Consider the following 26,915-nt stretch of genomic DNA (forward strand, 5'->3'; position numbering starts at 1 on the left):
ATGGCTGAATAATATTCCATTGTATGTCTATACCACGTTTTGTTTATCCATTCATCGACTGATAGACATTAGAGTTATTTCCACTTTTTTCCCACTATTATGAATAATACTGCTATGAATATTCATAAATAAGATTAGGCTTAAATGTATGCTTCCATTTCTCTTGGGTATATACCTAAGGATGGAATTGCTGGGTCACATGGTAATTCTATGTTTAACATTTTGAGGACCCAACAAACTCTCCCACAATGTCTGCACCATTTTAACTTCCCACCAGCAATGAATGAGTGTTCTAATTTATTTACATCTTTGCTAATATTTTTTATTTTCTGTGTTTGCTTTTTATTATAAGACACAGTATCTCACTGTGGTTTGGATTTGCATTTCCCTAATGAATAAATATATTGACCATCCTTACACGGACTTACTGGCCACTTGTATGTATTCTTTGGAGAAATGTCAATTCAAGTTCTTCACTAATTAAAAATTGTGCTGTCTTTTTCTTGTTGAGTTATAAGAGTTATTTATATATTCTGGATACTAGACTCTTATCAGATAAATGATATGTAAATATTTTCTTCCATTCTGTGGGTTGTCTTTTCACTTTCTTGATAGTGCCCTTTGGCGTATAAAAGTTTTTTAATTTTGGCTGGGCGCGGTGGCTCAAGCCTGTAATCCCAGCACTTTGGGAGGCCGAGACGGGCGGATCATAAGGTCAGGAGATCGAGACCATCCTGACTAACATGGTGAAACCCTGTCTCTACTGAAAATACAAAAAAAAAAAAATTAGCCGGGCGTGGTGGCGGGCACCTGTAGTCCCAGCTACTCAGGAGGCTGAGGCAGGAGAATGGCGTAAACCCGGGAGGTGGAGCTTGCAGCAAGCTGAGATCCGGCCGCTGCACTCCAGCCTGGGCGACAGAGCGAGACTCCATCTCAAAAAAAAAGATAAAAAATAAATAAATAAAGTTTTTAAATTTTGATGAAGTACAATTTACTTTTTTCTTTAGTTGCTTGTGCTTTGGGTGTCCTATCTAAAACTCTGTTGCCAAATCTATAATCATGAAGGTTTTCTCTTATGTTTCCTTCTAAGACTTTTTTCCCTTTCCCTGCCTACTCTTCTAAGAGTTTTATGGTTTTAGTTCTTATGTTTAGATCTTTGATCCATTTTGAGGTTTTTTGTTTGTTTTTGTTTTTTGAGACAGAGTTTCACTCATCACCCAGGCTGGAGTGCATGATCTAGGCTCACTGAAACCTCCGTCTCCTGGGTTCAAGCAATTCTCCTGCCTCAGCCTCCTGAGTAACTGGAATTACAGGCACACGCCACCATGTCCAACTAATTTTTGTATTTTTAGTAGAGACAGGGTTTCACCATGTTGTCCAGGCTGTTCTTGAACTCCTGACCTCAAGTGATCCACCCACCTTGGCCTCCCAAAGTGTAGGGATAACAGGTGTGAACCACCATGCCTGATCTTGAGGGTTTTTTTTTTTTTTTAATACAATGTGAGGTAGGGGCTCAACTTCATTCTTTTACATGTGGATATCTAGTTGTTCCAGCAGTATTTGCTGGAAGAACTATTCTTTCTCCCATTTAATGGTCTTGCCATTCTTGTCAGAATCAATTGACCACAAAGGTACGGGTTTATTTCTGGATGCTCAATTCTATTCCATTGATCTATAAGTCCACCCTTATGTTTTGATTACGGTAGCTCTGTAGTAAGTTTGAAATCAGCAAGTGTGAGTCCTCCAACTTTATTCTTTTTCAAGATTGTTTGGCTGTTTGGGGTCCCCTGTGATTCCATATGCCTTTTAGGATCCACTTGTCCATTTATGAAAAGCAAAAAGCAGTTGGCATTTTGATAGGGATTGCACTGAATCTATAAATCACTTTGGGGGAGTATTGCCATCTTAACGTTTTGGTGACTATATTTCTACATACATTTTAGAATCAGCTTACCGATTTCTACATTTTGCAGGCTTTTTAGCCTGCAACAATTTTGATTGGAAACTAGTATTAGTTTTTGACATTGGCTGTTTCCTACTAAATTGCTAACTTCCATCTACCCATGGCACTGCCCATGGTCTTCCTTCTTAAAAGCTTTCCTACATCTGTCATCAAGGACATCCACACACCCACTCATATTAAACTACTAGAAAGCTTAATGCTTCCTTCTACATTAGAATATTTTCCTTACAGTGAGCTATGATTGTGCCACTGCACTCCAGCCTGGATGACATAGCAAGACTCCATCCCTAAAAAATACTTTTTTAAATAAAAAAGAGAATATTTTCCTCTTACAGAACAAGCTGAAATTACAGTGCATTTACCAGATCTACCTTCTTCTCAGCTTTTAAGGAGAAATAATTTATCTTAATTTATAAATTCATGCAAACAAAATCCTCCTATTCACAAGATTAAAAAATGGTTTTACCTGTATAGCAAAAGTACCAACTCCGCCTGAAGCGCCTAAGATTAGAACACTGCAATGCAAAGGAAACCACAGTTAATGAGAATCTAAAGCAGATATAACTGGATAAATGTTTTCAACATATAACTGGTTGATGATAAAATGATAAATAATTCTAAAAGAAAATAAAGTTATTACACTTCCCGAGATATACTACACAAGGATTTTTATTTTAGGTTCACCAAGAAACTGTAGTTGCTTAAAATTAGACATTCTATGAGCTCTGTACCAAGAATATCAAATACCGAAAATACCAATAATTTGTTGGCTTAAGATAGCTCAGATGGTCCTTTGTAACATCTGCTTGTAATTTTTCCAGGCTAAAATTATTAGAGCTTCCTCTATGAGAGGGAGATCTGGGGCCCTTTTTAGTTTGTTATGCTTAGCTGTTCTCTAAGAAAAATCACATTCCTGACTACATTCTCACCAAAGTGAAATAAACATCTTTTGTTCAGACATGTCAAGTTCATCAACTTTCATAAATGAAAATCAATTCCCATCCTCGATATGGCTTCCTGTTAAAGCAGAGGAATGTGTCCAGCCAGCACAACCATCCTCATACCACATGTTCTTACCATGGTAACTCACGACAGCCCTGAAGACCAAGGTGCTAAGCCTGGATCAGTCAGGGCAGGAGGGATGTGGCGGGACAAGGGTGAAGGGGTGAGGGGTAGGGTAAGGGATGATGAACTCTCTGAAATTGTGAATTTCCTAAAATAACACGTAAAATTTGTGTGATTATGCATATGCTTATTGACAAGGAAGGGAATCTAGACCTATCATCCATTTCCCAAAGAAGTGTGCAATCCAAAAGAGAATCACCGGTCAAAAAACTGCTTTCCACGCTCTTACATTTTATTCTTAAATTAACCTAGAGCTTCAGAGAATTGCCTACTTGGACTGGATGGTTTCAAGTCCCAGAAAATTGTTGGCACTGTACTTCGGTGTCATGCTACTGATCAAGGTTGAGGAACATTATAAAAAGTGATTGTTTGATATCTGATACTGTATTAGCTAAGGGGATATTGTTGACAGAATTCATGAGAATTCTTTTTATGACAGCTTACAAAAAAACATTTTTCTGAACACTAAGTGGTGGTAGTATGTGTCCTATTTAACGTCACCATAAATTGAGCAACTGCTAGTGTGGGTCCCTACTGCCTTGGCTGCTGGAAAGTGCAGGAATTCTGCCACCTATCTCTAGCAAGTACACCAAGTCTTGGAACATGCACTCTATCTATAACCTTAACCCTAGTTTCATTTAATTTTTTTTTTCTATCTTGCCCAAATCACAGAAGGCTGTTTGTCACCCTTATTTATAGCTTAAAAGTTACTACTAAAATTTCTGAGCCAGTTGTTCCCTTTGAAATTAAAACCATTAAATGTAATTAAGACAAGTCTCCTTGCAAATTGTATTCCTTCTAGAAGGGTTTATAATTTCCAAAATTATAAAGACTAGAAGAAATTGTAAAGATCCTGTTGGGGCTCAGAAAGCAATACCCCCGAGTATGTCACTTTGACATGCTGAGGATTTTGAAGTAAAGAAGCAACCTCAGAACGAAGCTCTCTCTGATCTCTCACCATCCCGGCCATGGTCTTTCATCCCTTTGTCTCTCCTGAAGTGCAAAGGGAGGATTTTTCTGAAGTTCCCTCAGAAGGAATGCTATTTTCTTGGGCCCCCTCCCTATAATCTCACCAAACACAGAAGATTAACTCACATGAAAGAAGACTAGGTGCCACACCCACAGCCCAGATGAATTTTGTCCTAGGCTACTGTCTGTTCTTTGGGCCCATTCATCTCCTCTCAAAATAATTTACTCTTCCTCTAAAAATGTCTACATACTCCCCTTCCCTCCACCCTATGAAGAGGGTATTTAGGCATCACCAATTTGGCCCTTCTTTGAGGTTCATAACTTGTGTGATTTCCGTGCACCTACACATTATTACCTGCCCAGGTCTGCTGCCACCAACACTGACAGTGACCCCGCCCCTCAATAGTAAAGCTGCCACACAGCCACGCATGCAGTGCAGAGAGGACCAGTTCCCCCAGGGCCCACAACCACCACGGCTGGCCCTCATGTACACTGACCAGAGTCCTGAGGACTAGTCCACCCAAAGCCTGCCATCCACACCAGCAGCAGGAATGCTATGTAGCTGCATGTGTCACCTAGTGACCTGAGGACCAGACTGCCCAGCATTCCTATGTCCAATAAAAGGGCCCAAGAGGCCAAGCGTGGTGGCTCACGCCTGTAATCCCAGCACATTGGGAGGCTGAGGCAGGCAGATCATGATGTCAAGAAATCGAGACCATTCTGGCCAACATGGTGAAACCCCGTCTCTATTAAAATACAAAAATTAGCTGGGCTTGGTGGCGCACACCTGTAGTCCCAGAAGGCGGAGGTAGGAGAATCACTTGAACCCAGAAGGTGGAGGTTGCAGTGAGCTGAGATAGCACCATTGCACTCCAGCCTGGTGACAGAGTGAGATCCTGTCTAAAAAAAAAAAAAAAAAAAAAAAAAAAATTGTCTAACAGCCTCCACAAACTACAGCGTAAGCCACTGAGAAATTCAGACACCACTGATAGTGATCACAGCCAAAGAAATCATACAAAGACGCTGGGTGCGGTGGCTCATGCCTGTAATCCCAACACTTTGGGAGGCCGAGGCGGGCAGATCACGAGGTCAGGAGATCGAGACCATCCTGGCTAACCATCCTGGCTAACACGGTGAAATCCCGTCTCTACTAAAAAAATACAAAAAAAAATTAGCCAGGAGTGGTGGCAGGTGCCTGTAGTCCCAGCTACTCGGGAGGCTGAGGCAGGAGGATGGTGTGAACCTGGGAGGCAGAGGTTGCAGTGAGCTGAGATTGCACCACTGCACTCCAGCCTGGGCGACAGAGCCAGACTCTGTCTCAAAAAAAAAAAAAAAAAAAAAAAAGAAAGAAAAAAAGGAAATCATACAGAGACTACACTACTGTGCTCACCCAGGAACAAAGCCAAAGCACTCTACTCAAACAACACAATAGATACATCTACAGGAAAAAGTACTGGAAGTACTAGCCAGAGCAATCAGGGAAGAGAAAGAAACAAAAGGCATCCAAATTGGAAAAGAGGATGTCAAATTGTCCCTCTTTGCAGATGACATGATCTTACATATAGAAAAAACAAGACTCTACCAAAAACCTCTTAGAATTGATAAACAGATTCATTAAAGTAACACAATACAAAATCAACATACAAAAATCAGTAGCAGCCCGGGGCAGTGGCTCACGCCTGTAATCCCAACACTTTGGGAGGCTGAGGCAGACAGATCGCTTGAGTCCAGGAGTTCAAGACCAGCCTGGCCAACAAAGCAAAACCCATCTCTACTAAATACAAAAATTAGCTGGGCATGGTGGCACATGCCTGTAGTCCTAGCTATTTGGGAGGCTGAGGTGGAAGGATCACTTGAGCCCAGGAAGGCGGAGGTTGCAGTGAGCGAAGATCATGCACTGCCCTCCAGCCTGGGTGACAGAACAAAACTCTGTCTCCAAAAAGAAATTTTTTTAAATAAATAAATATAAATAAAAATTTAAAAATTAGTAGCATTGCTACATACCAACAATGAACTAGCTGTAAAAGAAATCAATTTCATTTACAATAACTACCAAAAAACCACTTAGGAATAAATTTAACCAAGGAGGTGGAAGATTTATATAATGAAAACTAGAAACACTGATAAAAGAAATCAAAAAGGGCTGGGCACGGTGGCTCACACCTCTAATCCCAGCACTTTGGGAGGCCAAGCAGGAGAGGACCGCTTGAGCTCAGGAGTTCAAGACCAGCCTATCTCAAAAAAATACATATAAATTAAATAAATAGAAGAGAACACAAAAAAATGGACATCCTATGCTCATGGATTGGAAAAATAAATGTTGCTAAAATGACCAAACCACCCAAAGCAATCTACAGACTTTATTCAAGCCTTATCAAAATATCAATGACATTCTTCACAGAAATTTTTTTAAATCCTAAAATTTGCATGGAACCACAAAAGACCCTGAATAACCAAAAGAATATGTGCAAAAATAAAAAAGCAGGAGGCATCACCTTACCTGACTTCAAACTATACCACAAAGCTACAGTAACCAAAACAACATGGTACTGGTATAAAAACAGACACATAGACCAATGGAACAGAATAAAGAACCCAGAAATAGGCCGGGCGCGGTGGCTCAAGCTTGTAATCCCAGCACTTTGGGAGGCCGAGACGGGCGGATCATGAGGTCGGGAGATCGAGACCATCCTGGCTAACACGGTGAAACCCCGTCTCTACTAAAAAATACAAAAAACTAGCCGGGCGAGGTGGTGGGCTCCTGTAGTCCCAGCTACTCCGGAGGCTGAGGCAGGAGAACGGCATAAACCCGGGAGGCGGAGCTTGCAGTGAGCTGAGATCCGGCCACAGCACTCCAGCCTGGGCGACAGAGCCAGACTCCGTCTCAAAAAAAAAAAAAAAAAAAAAGAACCCAGAAATAAATCCACCTATTTATAGCCAGCTGATTTACGACAAAGGTAACAAGAACTTATGTTGGGGGGATGACAATTTCTTCAATAAATGGTGCTGGGAAAATTGGATATCCATATGCAGAAAAATGGAAACTAGATGCCCATCTCTCACCATATATAAAAACCCACTCAAAATGAATTAAAGACTTAAACATAAGACCTAAAACAAAACTATTAGAAGAAAGCATATAGGAATACAGGCAACAATGATATAGGTAAGACTTCAAAAGCACAGGCAGCAAAAACATTAATAGGACTATATCTAATTAAAAAGCTCTGTACAGCAAATGAAATAACCAATGAAGAGACAACCTGTAGAATGGGAGAAAGTATATTCAAACTCTACAACCAACAAGGGACTACTACCCAGAATATATAAGGAACTCAAAAAACTCAACAACAACAAAAAACTAGTAGTCCAATTAAAAACGTGCAAAGGATCTGAACAAACATTTATCAAAAAGAGAAAAATGATCAAGCATAGGGGAAAAAAAATGGTGTACATCACTAATAATCAGGGAAATGCAAATTAAAACCACAATGAGATCTCTCACCCTAGTTAGAATGGCTACTACCAAAAAGACAAAAAACAGGGCTTGCTTAGGCAGCACATATACTAAAATTGGAATGACACAAAGACAAGCATGGTCCCTGAGCAAGAATGACATGCAAATTTGTGAAGTGTTTCATATAGAAAAAAGACAAAAAATAAATAAATATCGGAAAAGATGCAGAGAAAAGGGGACTCTTAAATACATCTTTGGTGGGAATGTAAGTTAGTATAGCCAGTATGGAAAACGGTATGAAGCTTTCTCTAAAAGTAAAATTACCCTAAGATCCAGCAATCCTACCACTGAGTATTTATCCAGAGGAAGGAGAATCAGTAATATCAAAGAGATATCTGCATTCCCATGTTTAATACAACACTGTTTGCAATAGCCAAGATATGGAATCAACTTAAATGTTCATTAACAGATAAACAGATAAAGAAAATGTGGTACATATACACAATGTAATAATACTATTCAGCCATAAAAAAGAAAGAATGAAATTCTGTCATTCGTGGCAACAGGGATGAGCCTGGAGGACATTATGTTAAGTGAAATAAGTCAGGTATAAGAACATAAATGCCACGTTTTCACTCAAGGGGGAACTAGACAAGCTTGAGGTAACAGAAGCAGAGTAGAACTGTGGTGTATCAGTCGCTGAGAAGGGTAGCAGGGAGGGAAGAACAGGGTGAGGTCTGTCAATAAATACAAAATTACAGCTAGAGAGGAAGAATAAGTTCTAGTACTCTACAGCACTACAGGGTGAATATAATTAATAATAATTTATTGTATACTTTCAAAAAACTCAAAAAGAGGATTTTTAATGTTCCCAACACAAAGAAATAATCAATGTTTGACTTGAAGGATATGCTGATTCTTCTGATTTGATCACTACACATGGTATCCATGTACTGAAATATCACACTACACCCATAAATGTGTATGATTATTACATATCAACTAATATTAAAAGGAAATAAATAAATGTGTATAACTTTTCTCCTCTTAATCTATTATCAGTTTATTTCAGCAGACTCAGTTATAGAACCTTCAGAGGGCAGAGGTAAAGTACCTTTTGCCCTGATAATTTAAACATAGCTTTAGTACTTTCCGAATGAGGGAAAAAAGTATTAAAAGTGCTTCACAAATACATCCAAAAATTAATTCCCCCATGAAATATTTCACCCTCTTACTTTGGTCCATTCTTATAGAAGTGTCGCTAGTCAAATTCTCATTTAAGTTCCTCACAGTGTGTTACCTGCACTCTCCAACTTTTCCTGAATGGAAACTCTCACTATTTCCTGAATGGAACTCTCCTCCTCTGAGACCCTGTTCCTCTCATTCTTCCCCCTACACTGCACACACACTGGCCCATTCCTCCAGACTCTAGAATGCTATAATTACTTGCTGAGGTCTCCCTTCCCTTGAAGGCCCAAGTCCCAGTTTTCTTCTACAATACCCTTAAAATAGCCTGGAACTTGTTATCTGTGCCATACATCCTATTTCCCAACCTATTCTGCAAGCTCATAAGGTCAGAGACCTCATATTATGCCCTCCACTGGCCACAGTGCCCTGGATGTAGCAGATGCCTGATCAAAGTTTCTTGACTTTCAAAGTCATCCATAGCCAGATGCAGTGGCTTACGCCTGTAATCCAGCACTTTGGGAGGCTGAGGCAGGAGGATTGTTTGAGCCCGGGAGTTGAAGATCAGCCTGGGCAACATCATGAGATCACATCTCTACAAAAAATAAAAAATAAATTATCTAGGTATGGTGGTGCTGAGGTGGAAGGATGGCTTGAGCCCAGGAGTTTGAGGCTGCAGTGAGCTATGACTGTGCCACTGTACTCTAGCCTGGGTGACAGAGTGAGACCTCGTCTCTAAAAAAAGAAAAAAAGAAATCATCCAATCACCATTATGTCCTACAATCAAAGCAACAATTGCTACTACCTCAAGTGAAGGGATCGCCTGGCTACTTGAAAGACTGCATTAAAGTTTCTTCCAGTAAAGAAAAGCTTGAAAATAATTTCTAATTCTCTCTCTGTGAATGCTGGATACTAAATATAATGGCTACTTCAGGATCCAACTGCCAAATACATCTCCGACCTCATTATTGTCAGTTCATCTCTTCCCCATAATTCTTGATCCAAAGCAACTTCATTCCCTCAAATAAGAAAGCAAAACTGTTTTCACAGCTGGGCTTAGCAGGAGTGGTTCTGCAATAGCAGCTTCAGTTCCTTGTGCTGCCACCTGATGGCGACCCCAAGCCAAAAGCAGCAAGGAGCAGGCCCAATGAATGCAGCACTGTTAGGTTATCAAGAAGCCCGAGGACTCCGCATTTTGTGCAGGTTCAAACATATCTTTATTCAAAGTCCCCAAAAGGCCAGTAGGTAAAATAAATTCTCCTTTTTTTGAGATGGAGTCTCGTTCTGTCAGCCAGGCTGGAGTGCAGTGGCACAATCTGGGCTCACTGCAACCTCCGCCTCCCAGGTTCAAGTGATTCTCCTGACTCAGCCTCCCAAGTAGCTGGAACTACAGGTGCCCACCACCACACCTGGCTAATTTTTTTGTGTGTATTTAGTAGAGACGGGGTTTCACCATGTTGCCCAGGCTGATCTCAAACTCCTGACCTCAGGTGATCCGCCCGCCTCAGCCTCCCAAAGTGCTAGGATTATAGGCGTGAGCCACCGCGCCTGGTGGCAAAATAAATTTTCATGCCAACAATAAGCCGGTTGGTCTTCTAAGCTCTGAAGTCTTGTGGCTGAACTAAATATTCTTGTATTCATCACAGCACGTTCAATGCAAAGGGAAGCTACTGCTGTTGCTGACCTCCCAGTGGCCCTTCGCTTAAGTCCTACACAGTGGGAATACTTTTTACCTAGCTTGCTGTAATGGCCACATTATATATTCGAATCTCATTGAAGTAGAAGCCTATTTGTGATAGTGAAGAAACGTGTGCTGTATTTGTTGGTTTATATAAAGTGCGCAGAAATACTCTACTTGAAAAAAGCACTGTTATTCAAAATTGCCAAGGTTTTTAATTGCATGCCTCCATTAGTTCTTAAGTACACACACAGAGCCTCTTTGGAAGTCAGAGGGGATTGTACTAGTGACAGATATTTTTTAAATATGGGGAAAACATGAATAAGTATTATACTACTTAGGCATTCTTAAACCCTAAAATCTAACTTGCTCTGTCCTTTCTGCCTAATCTCTGAATTCTCCCTAAACATACATTAAGGCACTGAAGCAACGTTGGCTTCTTTCCCATGACTGAGTCACTTTTTATTTGGCATTTGGGCAGCTAAGTCCTCTACAATCACAGTTTTCAGTATTGTAATCTTATGAGGTAAGGCACCAACACCTTAGCTGCCTTACAAAAACAACAACAACAACAAAATATGAAACATGCTACAAAACTTAATCTGAATAAGCGGAAAAATACAGCTACAAAACAAATCAACCAAAGGAGACCAAGATAGCCTAGATTTGTGTGTCCTCTTCTTCTAAGACTCTGTAATTCATGCTGACATTCCCCAATTTACAGAAGAGTTTGTGTGTGAATTAAATGTTTAGAAAGTTAAACACATTTTCCCAAGAAAACAAAGCTATTTATATATCTTGGTAAGGTGGCCAGGGTAAGCCATTTATGAAGGTTAGTTAACCCATAATCGATGAAGAACTTTATACACAGGATAACAATGGCTTTGTTATCTGAAGTGTATTCAGAATTTCAACCGGGGTACTGGGAATGTATCCCCCCAAATGGGATAGGCAGTGGGAACCATCCCAAATCACTGGTTCCCTCAATCATCTGCAGAAGCAGATAGAGGGAAGAAATGCATGTGATAGGCTGGGCGCGGTGGCTCACGCCTGTAATCCCAGCACTTTGGGAGGCCAAGGCAGGTGGATCACCTGAGGCCAGGTGTTCAAGACCAGCCTGGCCAACATGGTGAAACCCATCTCTACTAAAAATACAAAAATTAGCCAGGCGTGGTGGTGGGCACCTGTAATCCCAGCTACTCAGGAGGCTGAGGCAGGAGAATCATCTGAACCCAAGAGGCAGAGGTTGCAGAGAGCCGAGATCACACCACTGCACTCCAGCCTGGGCGACAGAACAAGACTCAGTCTTACAAAAAAAAAAAAAAGAAAAGAAATGCTATGATGGGTGACAATAGAGCGTAAGACAGAGAGAAGTAGTGTGGTCAGAGAAGGATTTACTCATGGAGCCAACGAAGCTGAAGTCCTTCACTTACACAAGGCGCAGAGAGGAGCCCTAGCAATATATTTACATAGACATATGTTTTTGTAAAATTTGTAAAAGATATGCTAACCACAATCAGTTAAGATTGGTCTTTTTTCACTCTTACTCATTAGTCTTGCTTTCTTGTCAGGTGATACTAGATCTGGCTAAAGGGAAGTTGATTGGAAATATACTTGTTTGGGGTTTAGTAGAAAATACTGATGTGGTTCGTAGTCACTTCTGTGTAGAGTTAAGTTATTCCTAGGTGTCTTAGTTTAAGAAATGCCTTCCAGGAATTTCTTCCTACCTCTCACTAACTAAGTCAACTCACCTAAGCAACATGACATTTCCTTAAGGCTGTGTATCACTGCGCCCAGCACAGGGTCATGTGAGTAGTGAAGGAGAAAGTTAAACAAGGTTTGAAATGTACAAAGCCAGAAGCTAGTCTGTGGAAAATTCTTCCAATTAAAAAAAATGTAAGAATTTACAAGACAACACTATATGGAAGAGGTTAACAACAAACTAGTTAATCACGATTGTCCATTAAAATACAATAGTATTTTAGGCTTATTCACTACACAAGAAAACATGAAATGCCTTGAAATCTGTAAACCAAAAATAAAATTCTAAGGCCCCAGCCATCTGAATGGACTCTTCTTCTTGGCCAAGGACATTGCCTGAAAATCTAGTTCTGCTCATGATGGGAGAGGAGGTTGCAGGCCTCATTATACCCCTGCAGCATTAACATCAACACAGACCTGCCGGGCGCGGTGGCTCAAGCCTGTAATCCCAGCACTTTGGGAGGCCGAGACGGGCGGATCACGAGGTCAGGAGATCAAGACCATCCTGGCTAACACGGTGAAACCCCGTCTCTACTAAAAATACAAAAAACTAGCCGGGCGAGGTGGCGGGCGCTTGTAGTCCCAGCTACTCGGGAGGCTGAGGCAGGAGAATGGCGTAAACCCAGGAGGCGGAGCTTGCAGTGAGCTGAGATCTGGCCACTGCACTCCAGCCTGGGCGACAGAGCGAGACTCCGCCTCAAAAAAAAAAAAAAAAAAAAAAAACACAGACCTTCAATCTGCTAGGAAATATTTACAGTCTATTCTCTCTAAAGCCAGCTACTTAGAGATTTCATCTGCATGATAAAACCTAGGTCTCTACAACCCCTTATTTGAACCCAGACATTCCATTCTACTTATAATAAATCTTTCAACCAAGTGCCAATCAGAAATTTTTAAAATCTACCTATCACCTGGAAGCCCACCCCTCTTCAACAGGTCTCACCCTTCAAGATCAGACCAATGTAAATCTTATGTGTATTGATGGATGTACTGTCTTCCAAAAATATATAAAAGCAAGCTGCACCCTGACCACCTTGGGTGCATGTCATCCTGAGGCTGTGTCACAGGTGTGTCCTTAACCTTGGCAAAATAAACTTTCTAAATTGACTGAGACCTGTCTCAGATATTTTGGGTTCACAAATCTTATAGCTCATATATAAAAGGAACTTGGAAGTTACTGTTCCAAATTTGACAACAATCTTACATTTTACTTGACACGAACAATAATGAGTAGTGCTGTGGAAGGTGAGAGAGCAGGGTTTATGAACAATGTCAGGTTTTGGCTTAGGGTAAACCACAATTAACTGACATTAGGATTACAGAGGAAGAGTTAGGGTGGTAGTTGGTAAGTCTTGTTTTGCTCAAGTTGAGTTTGAGATATAAAGAGAACATCTAACTGGAATTCAGTAAGAGGATAGAGTTAGAAATACAGATCTGCAAGTTACCAAACTATAAGGAGAAGCTGGGAGTAGATGAGATAACCTTGGCAAACATAAAGGAAGAATAGAGTGGAACACTGGGAAAACAGCACATTTAAAGGGCTGGAGGAAGAAGTGGGGGCTTCTAAAAATGACAAGAAATGGTCAACAACAAAAAAAGAAAACTTAAAAGTCTTAATGTCCCTGAAACCATACAAAAAGTAAGTATTTAGGAAGTGGTCAACAATGCCAGATACTTCAGAGAGGTGAAATTAAAATAAAAACTGAAAAATGTCTTTGGGCTTGGCAACTTAAGTCACTTAAGTTAGCTACGACCCCAGTGAGGGCAGGTGCAATTGAAACGCAAGGCTAGAAGCTAGATTACAGTCCACTGAAGAGTAAATGACTTCTAAACCTCACAAGACAGTTAACCCAGTCACTTAGAAACCTATTGTGTAAAACACAAATTTCCAGGAGTGAGGTTTCTGCTATTCTTTTAAGTGCCCCCCCACCACTCAGGACTCCCTGGAAAATAGACCCTGAAGCAAAGGAAGATTCATTTCCATCACACTGACCAACCCAGAGCCTGCACTCTCACTCTCCTTGCCTCCTCAACCCCATACTTTGTTTATGCAAGAAAACAGCAGGGGTTTCTTTCTACTTCCCCTTACCCCACTAACAATACAACCCAGTCAGGTGCAAATGAAAACTCAAAGTCCAAAAGGGTAATGGGCTTGGAGAGTGGGAAGAAACAGGTGGTGGTGGGGTGAAGAAAAGGCCTTAGAATGCATTTGAAAGAAGAAGGCTGTCATTTTAATATAAGCATGTTGGTAGGGAGCAAACCCAATGCTTTCAAGTTTGGGCCTAATTCTATAATTCTATAACAGAATTAATCAGATGCCTAATTTACACTTACATGACAAAATTTTACTGCCATAAAGCCTAATACCAAAAAAAGAAAAAAGTATTCCTAAATTCACTTCATTGAGTTGCAAGTATACACAATTTAAAAGTGAAATTTATTTTGTGGAGGAGGAATAGTTCAATTCCTAACTCTTGCCCAGGCTGGAGTGCAGTGGCACGATCTCGGCTCACTGTAACCTCCGCCTCCCAGATTCAAGCGATCCTCCTACCTCAGCCTCCTCAGTAGCTGGGACTACAGGCATGCAACACCACACCTAACACCTTTTAATACTTCTGTCAAACAGAGTGAAGTACAACTTTCCCGACAAGACATGAATTTCAGGCAGAGCATGAAATATTCAAGTGTACCCATGACACTACCAATAAATAAAACCATCAAATCTTACCATATTCAAAAAAATCTGGTTGTAACAACTTTTAAAAAAAATTTCTACTTATTTGAGAGCCCTAAGTTATCTATGTGTTCCTACTGAACAAATCATGAAGAAACTACAGATGGACTGATAAAAAGGAAATAATTTTGACTTGACATTTTCTTTTTCTCTTTTTTTTTGTTTTGAGATGGAGTCTTGCTCTGTCAACAGGCTGCAGTACCGTAGTGGCACAATCTCAGCTCACTACAACCTCCAACTCTGTGGTTCAAACGATTCTGCCTCAGCCTCCTGAGTAGTTTGAACTACAGGTGTGTGCCACCACATCTAGCTAATTTTTGTATTTTTAGTAGAGACGGGGTTTCACCATGTTGGCCAGGATGGGCTCGATCTCCTGACCTCGTGATCCACCCACCTCGGCCTCCCAAAGTGCTGCGATTACAGGTGTGAGCCACTGCGCCTGGTCTCACTTGGTATTTTCTAATGATATCAGTGTGTGGACAAAATGACAGTATTACACGACATCAAGAATAAACTATCTCCTTGGTTCACTGATACTCAGCTGCTGCAGAAAAGTAACTACAGAACAAAGGGGAAAAAAGGTAAACATCATCAAACCCTTAGAAAGATTTTTCCTAATTTCAAATAAGCTGTTTGCTATAAAGAAATCCTATAAAATCTTCCAAGGTGCTGATAGGTGTTTTTGTCATTGTTAATTTTGGCTTTTCTTTAATTAACTGATTAGGAAAAAAAGACTATTCATCTTTGATAACAAACACTGACCTGCTTTGTGCAGACTAAGGCATGCCTTAATGCCAATAGCTAACAGAAAAGGAACAGTTATTGCTTAGCATATTGAAGCCAAAATATGCTCCATCGATCACAATGAATAGTCAAATGGAAAATCCACTTTGGACACTGGAACTTCTGACTTTAGGTACAATAAAATCTCATTACAGAATTTCTTCATTAAAAGTATTTTTACAGTATTTTAAGATGCTCACATCTCTCATGTGATTCTCACAAATAAACAGTTAAAAGAGGTAGGCCATTATTATAACCCATGTGTAGTAATTTCAGTAAACCGAAATTTCTGAGAGCAGCAAGTACCAAGTGCTATGGTCTGAATGTTTGTAATGTTTGTGTCTCACCAAAATTCATATGTTGAAATCCTAACCCCCAGAGTGATGGTATTAGGAGGTGGGGTGATTAGGTCATGCAAGCAGAACCCTCATGAATGGGATTCATGCTCTTATAAGAAAGAGAGACCCCAGGGATATCCTCACCCCTTCCAGAATATGAGGACAAGCGAGAAAGCACTGTTAAAGAACAGAAAGTCGGTCCCCACCAGACACAAAATCTGATGTCACCTTGAGCTCAGGCTTCCCAGCCTCCACAACTGTAAGAAATAAATTTCTCTTGTTTCTAAGCCACCAGTTTATGGTATTTTGTCATAATACCCTGAACGGACTAAGACAGTGAGGTCTCACTGTGCTCGCTGAGTCACTCAGGACAAATGCGTCCTACAGGTCACAACATGTGAATGCAGCAGAAGTTCATGATGTGAATTACTGAGACTCTTTACAGTGGGTTTCATTCTAGATTGGTTAACATGGGGCTCAATCAATGAACAGACCCAACTCAATATAACATATCATCACCTAATAAGGTCTAAAATTTTCCATTTCTCAAAGCTCTCCTCAAAACCTACACTGTCCTATACTCATAAACTCAGAGGAAACCACAAAGAGGCCATAAATAAATAGCATGTGGTCACCTGGTTAGTTAATGGCAGAATAGGACCCAGGGCTCCAACTTCCCAGTTCCAGGCCATTGTTGCTTAAACAGAAGATAACAGAGTACTAAAGAATTACCCACAAAGCCAACAATAAACTCAGGACTCACACCAATGTCTCTGAAAAGAGACAGATCTTTGCCTCTAAATTTTTTAATTTTTTCTTATCTTCTAAATTGTTTTTTACAGTATATTAAAGGTAGATCCAGAGAGCCCTGAACCAGTAAAAGAAGTGAGAGGTCTCTAACAATAGTGCACATATAGTCACGCAGGCTTAGAAAACTTAATGTTTTTAAGGGAAAAAACAAAACAATAAAACAATGCTGTTGGAGAGTCTACAATTACAATACAGGTCTAAAAATCTTCAATAAGGTTTTCGCAAGGTTATTAGCTAAGAGAAACCATTAGAAAAATCTATGTGGTCAAAACTAATTTAATTTAAACAAAGTGTTGATCAAAATGGCAACTTCAAGAAAGATAAGCCACAATAGCTTAAAAAGTAAACAGCATTGACCTTTAGAATAAATATTTACCTTGAATTCTAAGATAAAGGGCAGCACCTCATTAGATGAATAGCTTTCATAAGCTTTCAAAAACACAGCTATTAAACTTTCATTAAATTTAATGCTCTATCACCCAACACATTAAATGTAAAGTACAATGTTTCGTAATGATAGAACAGAATCACACAGACTTTAGTTATGTTACCAGCACAATCCTTAGTAATAAAAAAAACTAGGTTATTTATTATAGTTTGACCTACAGCTCTTTCCTTCAATTGTTAAATGGTTCTTAGTGTGTAGTTTTCTCAACAAAAAACAAAATCATCATTTTTCTCTATGATGGCAACTTTCTAAAATACAAAGAACACCATAATCTCCTTGCTAACAATAGTAGCCACCATTTACTGAGTGCCTCCTATGTGCCATAAACTGTGTCACCAGTTTAATGTGCATTACCTCATTTAACCTTCAAAACAAAACTCATTAAAAAGTGAATGAGTGGGTCACCCAGCTGGAAAGCAACAGAATCCAGATACAAACTCAAGTACATCTGAGACATTTCTGGTCACCATGTTGCTGCTAACCCAAATGAGCACACGCTCAAGGCACTGGGAAATCAGAATTCACCTAATGGATATTAGGCATTGAGACTGAGAGAACTTAAGAATATTCAATAGTTCTGCAGTCTCTTTATAGAAATATGCAAGTGTGAGAATAACTCCTGGGAGAGGTAGGGAAAAACATTTTCACCTTGACATCATTCTTTAGAAACTGTATGGGATGATTCCTAACCTTTTTAGGAATTTGATAAAAAAAAAAGATATGGATCTTCTTCCTAAAGAATCACATGTAAAATTTTGCATTATTTTAGAAGGTTCAGACTCCTAAAGTCCATTTCATCCACACATCTCAGTTAAAAAATTTCCAACTGATTGGGCTGAAAATCTACAGAATGAAGCTAAGAAAATGCAAACTGACACAAATAGAGTGCTTTGGAAATTGTTTTCAAATGTTAGTACAGCTCTGCTCATGTAATATACTAAATTTCAAAGCTCTAACAAATCTACTGCAAGGAACTCACAGAAGGAAAGAAAAGAAGTTTAGATGCTGCCACTGACTGATACACTTACCGTTTTCCTGAGCAATTCTTGTCATTCAGGCCACCAACTTTGTTTATGGCAGACCAGGCTGTGAGAGCCACATATGGCAAAGAGGCAGCTTGAGTATGAGTGAGTGATTTGGGTTTGTGAGAGACCTACATTTGAAGACAACAGTCAAAAATAAGCAATGACTTGCAAACCTCTGCACACAATTAAGCACATTTACCTTCACAGGAATCCAGCTGACCCTTGAACAACAGGGGTTTGAATTGTGCAAGTCCAACCCCTCTTCTTCCTACTCTTCCTCTTTCTAGTAACATGAAGACAACAAGGATGAAAATCCTTATGATGATCCACTTAATGAACAGTAACTATACCTTTCTTTATGATTTTCTTAATAACATTTTTCCTAGCTTCCTTTACTGTAAGAATACAGTATATAATATACATAACACATTCTAGCTTCCTTTATTGTAATACAGTATATAATATACATAACATATTCTAGCTTCATTTATTATAAGAATACAGTATATAATATACATGACATATAAAATATGTGTTAGTTGACTTTTTTGAGACAGAGTCTTGCTCTGTCGCCCAGGCTGGAGTGCAGTGGTGCAATCTCGGCTCACTGCAACCTCCGCCTCCCAGGTTTAAGCGATTCTCCTGCCTCAGTCTTCCAAGTAGCTGGGACTACAGGCAGCTCCCACCACGCCTGGCTAATTTTTGTATTTTTAGTAGAGACAGGGTTTCACCATATTGGCCAGGCTGGTCTTGAACTCCTGACCTTGTGACCCACCCACCTTGGCCTCCCAAAGTGCTGGGATTACAGGCGTGAGCCACCGCACCCCGCCTTAGTTGGCTTTTTATGTTATCAGTAACGCTTCTGGGTAACAGTAGGCTATTAGCAGTTAAGTTTTAGGGGAGTCAAAAGATATAGGTGCATTTTAAAAGGGGTAGGTGCACCAACTCCTGCATTGTTCAGGTGTCAACTGTATTTTCATAGATAAATCTATAAAATTATTCCAGTTCAGTGTTTATTGCATACCTTACTCCAAGATTATCCTTAATAAATATTGTATAGCTCTGTTGCATACCTTGGAGTAGGGTATGCATATGCATATGCATACCCTACTCCAAGATTATCCTAATAAATATTGTATAGAATAGCTCTACCTGCCTCACAGATGTTCAATAATGTTATGTAGGCTACATTATCAGATATAACTACTTCATTGTTTATAAAAACTACTTTGTTTATAACTTCATTGTTTATAAAAAGACCACATCAATATTCCCATTTGTCTTGAAGTAAATCCAAATAAACCTTGAACTCTCAAAAACACATCCTAATTAGTTTTTGAGATCAGCTGTTTCCTTTACTCTCATTTTCTGGAAAGGAAATCTTTCTAGATTTTCTCTAATCTCAGTAACAACCTTTTTCCCCTTCCTGCCCTCCCTTCTGTAGCCAATTTCCTCAATGTTAACCCCTTTCTCTCTATTCAATTTGTCGGTCTCCTGACTGCATTTGATTAGACTCCTGTTTTTAAAGTTATTCAAAACCGCTGGACATTTCCATGTCTCCATTGATGACTAATCCACCCCCTCTACTGCCTATATCTGCTTTCAACTATTTATCTAGGGTAAAACCAAGCAACACAGCAGGGTTCTAGGTCTCATTCCAAATCCCTGCTCAATGAGAGAAAAACAGCTATGTTAGCAGGCAGTGTTACTGAATGGCATCAAATACTTTTTTAATCTCTCAAAAATTCCTATATTCTATATTATCTCTTTATAAACTGCCCCATGAAACATAAACTAGAACTGAAAAACACCAATTATTTTCGAGATATTTGCCAGTCTTTGTTTAAACTTTCTAATGCATTTCAGCAGAATTGGTAAGTTACCTCATTCCCACTGACTACAACAAACTCTGAAAGAGTGCCTTGTTTCCAAGGAGGAACTGCAGCCCAGACCTGAAACACACACACACAGACAGCTTCATTAGAAACACAGGTATTCTCTGACCAAAGCTAAGCATGAAGGTGTTCCCTAATACATACCCTGTGCTGTGAAAAACACGGAAGTCAGCACTACACCAAGCAGGAGTGTTATTTTCATGATATAAATGTATTACTTAGTATGATTCTGATTTATCAAGTCAAACCACACTGGAAGCAGATGCCAGCATATCCTGCTGCATTTACTGACTACTTTGAGTACCAATAAGACCACAGTCTCTGGGGTTTGAGTCCTGGCTCCACCACTTATTAGTTAGGAGACCTCTTTAGAGCTTGGCTTCCTCATCTGTAAACTGGGCCTAACTTTATCTACCTCAGAGGGACTAAATGACATATTTTATAAAAAGCAACCAGAACAGTGTTAGCTATGATTATGAACTATCATTTCTTGGTACAAAAGTTCAAAGTGACAAGTGATAGGTGATTATACCAAACTTAAACTATTTTAAAGCCATCTCATCCATAAGGTAAAAATTGTCATTTAAAGGCCCTTTCAAGGAAAAAAATACCCTAATCCTACATATTTTAAAGTCTTGCATTTCTTAAGTAGTACTTCAGAAAACACAAACTCAAGTAGAGTCAACATATTTCGGAACTGTTTGTGAAAAAATGTAACAACAGAACCAAAAAAGTGACAGTTCTAGTCAAAGCTCAGTACTTTTGTTGAAAACAAGAAAACAGGTCAACAGCATAGAATATACTTCTGAAACAGAATGAAATTTGCACATTTAGTAAAGGAATATGTGGGAGTTCAGTCAGGGTGGTGGGAAAAATTGTAAGAGGAAAAATTGTAAAGTTACAGGAAGTAGACACAAACCTACTTGGAAGGCCGGGGGTGTTGCACAGCTTCAGTAAAAGATTTGGCTGAAAGCAGCCTAATCCTCTTTACCTTGAGTTGATAGCAATAGAGCAAATAACTAGGGAATGTGGGGCAGTTTATCTAAATAGTTTGCTTACTCACATGTTCCTAAGACCAACCTTTGTTCTTTCATGGGTGCATGATTGCTCTCTACTGGACAGTGGGCAATGTTAATTACCCTATAGTGGTGTTTACTTGAGACCTTCATCGTTTAATCTGCACTAAATAAATGCAAACTTCCTCAGTTTATGGGGTGGATGCTGCAGATTCAGGGAGCAGAGACCTCTTAGCTGCACTGACAGGCAAAATATCTGTGTCAGTGTACATCTCTCATCCATCGCTGGATCAGGGTCTATGGGTTGGACCCCCGCAGGAATAGTGGCATTCCCGAACTCACCTCATCTCCAGGCTTGAAGTATTTCACATCAAGCCCACATTCCATCACCACGCCAGAGACATCCCGACCCAGAGTCAGAGGAAATTCTTCTCCTTTGATTTTCATGTGTAAAGGATCACGCTTCATATTTAAAGCTGTAGCTCCATAACCACCTGTAAAATAAAAACACAATTTATCTGTTTCCTCCAAATGTAAGTATGAAATGCTTTTAAAACTACTACACGGTTATAGTCCAGTACAATTTTAGGTCTTTAAGATGTAGATTACAAATCATTCTATTACAAAGACACATGCAAGTATATGTTCACTGCAATAGTATTCACAATAGCAAAGACATGGAATCAACCTAACTGCCCAACAATGATAGACTGGGTTAAAAAACTGTGGTACATACACACCACGGAATACTATGCAGTCACAAAAAGGAACAAGATCATGTTCTTTCCAGGGACATGGATGGAACTGGAGGCCATTATCCTTAGCAAACTAACACAGGAACAGAAAACCAAATACCACGTTTTCACTTATAAGTGGGAGCTAAATGATGAGAACACATGGACACGTACAGGGGAACACCACACACTGGGGTTTTTCAGAGGGTGGAGGGTGGGAAGAGGAAGAGGATTAAGAAAAATAACTAGTGGGTATGAGGCTTAATACTTGGGAGAGGAAATAATCTGTACAACAAACCCCCATGACACAAGCTTACCTATGTAACAAACCTGCACTTGTACCCCGAACTTAAAAGCTTTTTTAAAAAGTAATCAACCTTATAACTTTTTGCCAATACATGAGAAAGCATAAAAAGATGGATTTATTTTCTTTAAAAAAAATTTACTTGGAAAGTGATAATCACTTATTAAACTAAAGCCACCATTGTTCAAAATATTTTTGAAATTCAAATTTTGAAATTGTCTTCAGAACTTTTAGTATTATTTTTTATACAGTTTTGCTTTGTTCTTCGAAGAGTATGTCTTTATTAACGTATTCATTCAGGAACTTTTTTTTTCCTTTTTTTTCTTTTTTTTAAGAGATGGAGTCTAGCTCTGTCACCCAGGCTGGAGTGCAGTGGGGTGATCTCGGCTCACTGCAAGCTCCATCTCCCGAGTTCACGCCATTCTCCTGCTCAGTTTCCTGAGTAGCTGGGACTACATGTGCCCGTCACCACGCCCAGTTAATTTTTGTATTTTTAGTAGCGACGGGGTTTCATCGTGTTAGCCAGTATGGTCTCAATCTCCTGACCTTGTGATCCGCCTGCCTCAGCCTCCCAAAGTGCTGGGATTACAGGCGTGAGCCACAGCGCCCGGCCTATGAACTTTCTAAACAACAAAATATTTGGTGCCATGTCTGGTGAAGATAAACGTTTAAGCTGTTTGAAGTTAATAAATAAATAAGGCAAGAATATAAAGTATTTGATGCTGACAATAGTTTATGAGTAATGATCCCCACATCCTTAAAAATATTTCCAGAACAACATCTTTGAAATAAATTGGAATAAATTCCTGAGTGAAGAAAAGCCACTTGGCTGCATCTGTTCTGACGTCTAAAATCAAGTTGTTTTATTATACATCTTTTTATTTATTTATTTAATTTTTTTGAGACAGGGTCTTGCTCTGTTGTCAGGCTGGAGTGCAGTCGCGCAATCTCGGTTCATTGCAACCTCTGCCTCCTGGGTTCAAGTGATTCTCCTGCCTCAGCCTCCCAAGCAGCTGGGATTACAGGCACACACCACAGCCAGCTAATTTTTGTATTTTTAGTAGAGATGGCATTTCACCGTTTTGGCCAGGATAGTCTCAATCTCCTGACCTCATGATCCGCCCACCTCGGCCTCCCAGGGTGCTGGGAGTACAGGGAGCCACCACGCCTGGCCTATTTTATTTATTTTTTTAAGAGATGAAGCCTCACTCTGTTGCCCAAGTGCAGTGATGTGATCTTGGCTCACTGCAACCTCCACTTCCTGGGTTCACGCCATTCTCATGCCTCAGCCTCTGGAGTAGCTGGGATTACAGGTGTGTGCCACAACGTCTGGCTAATTGTTGTAGAAACAGGGATTCATCATGTTGGCCAGGCTGGTCTCAAACTCCTGGGCTCAAGCGATCCACCCACCTTGGCCTCCCAAAGTGTTGGGATTACAGGCATAAGCCACCGCACCTGGCCCATATCTTTTTATTTTTAAGAATATTTATAGGCCAGGTGCCGTGGCTCACACCTGTAATCCCAGGACTTTGGGAGACCAAGGTGGGAGGATTGCTTGAGTACAGGAGTTCAAAACCAGCCTGGGCAACATAGCAAGGCCTTGTCTCTACTAAAACTTTGAAAAATTAGCCAGGCATAGTGGTACATGCCTGTAGTCCCAGCTACTCAGGAGGCTGAGGCAGGAGGATTGCTTGAGCCAAGGAGTTTGAGACTGCAGTGAGCCATGGTCATACCACTGCACTCCAGCCTGGGTGACAAAGCAAAGCTCTGTCTAAAAAAAAAAAAAAAAAAAAGAAGAAGAAGAAGAAGATGATTTACATAAATATCAGCTAAATAAAACTGAAAACATTCTTTTAATTACAATTTTTTTATTCAAGTAAATTTGCTACTGTATAATAATCCAGAGTAATTTATTACATGGCTTCCACATATAACGTGACTTTTCTCAGACCCAAAAGTACCTGCTATTCTCTCTTCTGCTTGACATTTTTCTGAGAACATGTCTGCCATGTGAAGCTCTCCATGATAGGCACCCTGCCAACCTCTTCAGGGTCATGTACCACTCACTCCCTGCCTCACAACGCATGCTCCAGTCACTAACCCGTTCTGTACGTCTCCCCTTGCCCTGCACCCACTCCTATGGGCAATCCATTAGATCTCAGGTATGAGGAGAAAGCAGCAAAGGAGCCTAAGGAGGCAGTTTAAAGATGTTCAATGCTGCTGACAGGAGAGAGAGGTTTCCAAATAAGGTCCAAAGCTGCTAAGAGGCTTTAAAACAAACAAACAAACAAGCCTGGATCTAACAACATGCAGACCTTTGGTAACCCTGCCAGGAGCAGCTGCTGTGTAGTGTGCTTTTGAGAGAATGGGAAATAAGGGACTGGAGACCATGAGAAGACTGAACCCTCTTTAAAATAGTTTTGTTGTAAGGGGAGCAGAGAAATGGAACAGTAGCTCGAAGTGGCAACTAGGATGGACAGAGGACTTTTGAGTGGCTTTTTTTCCTTCTTCTTAAGAAAGGAGAAATAATAGCAAGTCTGTATGCTAATGGGGATGATCCAGTAGAAAAGAAAAGATTGATGATGCCGGAGATAACTGCTGGAATGATATCCCAGAGTAGGTGAGAGGGGATGGGATTAGAAACACAAGCTAAGGGCTGGCCTTCTGTGAAAGCAGTGACAGCTGATCCATATAGCAGGAGGGAAGGTAGAAGATAGAGAGAGATGCTGACAGGCGGGTAGCTTGCATGAGTTGTGTTTGTAATAAAAAATCAAGACACATGGGATCAAGTGTTTGAAAGGTGGGAAAGTCCCAGAAAATCTAAGCTGATGGCCATTATACCAACATTACACATTTGCCATCTGGCTAGTTAGGATTATACTCTGTCAGGGGGAAAAAAAAAACAAAAAACAAAAAACTTCACCTGTAATATTCACAAAAGTCACGTGCTTCACTTTTCCTGTCTTACAATCCTTTTCCACTGCTAAAGATAATTAAACAATTATTCACTGAAACCTCTATGTGGTTTGAACAACAGAAGTGGACATTTAGCCATGTCAAACTTTAGCTGCTGTTTAAGAGCTGCAGAAAGGTTTCAGTCCTCTTTGAGGTACAGAGACTGAAGCTCAAGGTTGTTTCTAGTTTTCTTGGTCCCCTGATATGCTAATGCATCAACTGAGTAGCCTTGGCTCACTGGTACTATCTAACAAGACCCTGAACCCAGAATGTAGTCAGCTGGCAGTTAGTAATTGAGAATCTGTTTGGTGACACGGATAACTGAATGGGGCCCTTAAGTGTTCCATCCCATTGACAGGGGTTGCCACCTTGACTTGTTCAGAGAGTTGGGCCAATGTGAAAAGTCCTAAATCTGTCATCAGTTTAAAGACGTTAATCCCATCTAAAGACACCAAACTTTGTTGGTATGATGCTGTTGGCTGCATTTTTTCCCCACGTAAAAATTCTTCATTTCTTTAGCCATTTCTATGATTTATTATTTTATGTCCAACAGTAGTGGCCATCTCCAGAAAAACAGCCAGTCTTCATCTCTCAAATAAAATAGACATGTCTCTTGCTTTCTTGTCAAGGGAAATAACTGCTTCCTACAGTTTACAATCTTCTACTCATTATTTTATTTCCCCAAGCTACTGTTTCAGATATCTTCTGCAATGACAATAACATATCCTCAAATGGAAGGAGAAAAAAAAAGATGGTAACTTGCAAATAATATTACCCAATCAAGTCATAAAAAACTAAGATCTTTCAAGAATACTATATAAAAGTAAAATGTTTTACAATGTTAGATTATTAAACAGCAGCCAAGAAAAGTCTACATACAGCCATTCTGTTTAAATGAAAATGTACATGGCATGAGTTACGCATGTGCATTTAAAGAAATAAAAAGCTAACAGATCTAAATGAAGACAAAATGTAAAAATTACTCACGGATAAAATACTGCTAATTTAAGTTTGTTATCCTAAGTCAGAACAAAAAGATAAAAAGGCATAGAAATATTGGCTGAATGACAACTGCGTATGTGAAGCGCTGAAACAGGTTGACAAAGCATGGGATCTATCTTGAAAGAACTTACAATCAAAGGAGATGAAAAAACATGCTGACCATTGAGTAAAACTTACCACTAAAAGACATATCTTATAAAAAACTGAACTCTCTTCAAGCCTAATGTAAAAAGAATAAAGGAAAACGGCATGCTCAACTGGTAGTAGCAATTATTACTTCAAAACCAAGAATACAGATGTAGATTTCATGAGACAATCACAGTAAAGTCAATTCAATTCATTATTTTTATTTATTTTTTCTTTTGAGACGCAGTCTCACTCTATCGCCAGGCTGGAGTGCAATGGCGTGTTCTTGGCTCACTACAACCTCCGCCTTCCAGGTTCAAGCGATTCTCCTGCCTCAGTCTCCCACCAACGCAGTGAACTCCCCCCCCACCCCGCCATCCCCCCACCCCCACCCCCCGTCTCTACTAAAAATACAAAACTTAGCTGGGCGTGGCGGCGCATGTCTGTAGTCCCAGCTACTTGGGAGGCTGAGGCAGGAGAATCGTTTGAACCCGGAAGGCGGAGGCTGCAGTGAGCCAAGAACGCGCCATTGCACTCCAGCCTGGCAATAGAGCGCGATTCTGTCTCAAAAACAAACAAAAAACCCCACAAATTCTGAACTGACGAG

General features: G+C 40.1%; 1 protein-coding gene and 1 pseudogene across 1 annotated transcript in view; one reads left to right on the plus strand and one right to left on the minus strand.

The window, feature by feature from the left end:
- RTN4IP1 (reticulon 4 interacting protein 1) overlaps positions 1–26,915 on the minus strand; it is a 55,637-nt gene that overhangs the window by 27,236 nt on the left and 1,486 nt on the right. The window contains exons 2-5 of the mRNA XM_025383005.1: positions 21,530–21,681; positions 20,160–20,228; positions 18,280–18,404; positions 2,430–2,478 (exon numbers count right to left, since the gene is read on the minus strand). Coding sequence (XP_025238790.1) covers positions 2,430–2,478; positions 18,280–18,404; positions 20,160–20,228; positions 21,530–21,681 — 395 coding nt within the window. The remainder of the gene's footprint in view (positions 1–2,429; positions 2,479–18,279; positions 18,405–20,159; positions 20,229–21,529; positions 21,682–26,915) is intronic.
- LOC112623931 lies at positions 7,605–7,704 on the plus strand (annotated as a pseudogene).

The sequence above is a fragment of the Theropithecus gelada genome, chromosome 4 (genome assembly GCF_003255815.1).
Source record: "Theropithecus gelada isolate Dixy chromosome 4, Tgel_1.0, whole genome shotgun sequence".
NCBI classification, from domain to species: domain Eukaryota; kingdom Metazoa; phylum Chordata; class Mammalia; order Primates; family Cercopithecidae; genus Theropithecus; species Theropithecus gelada.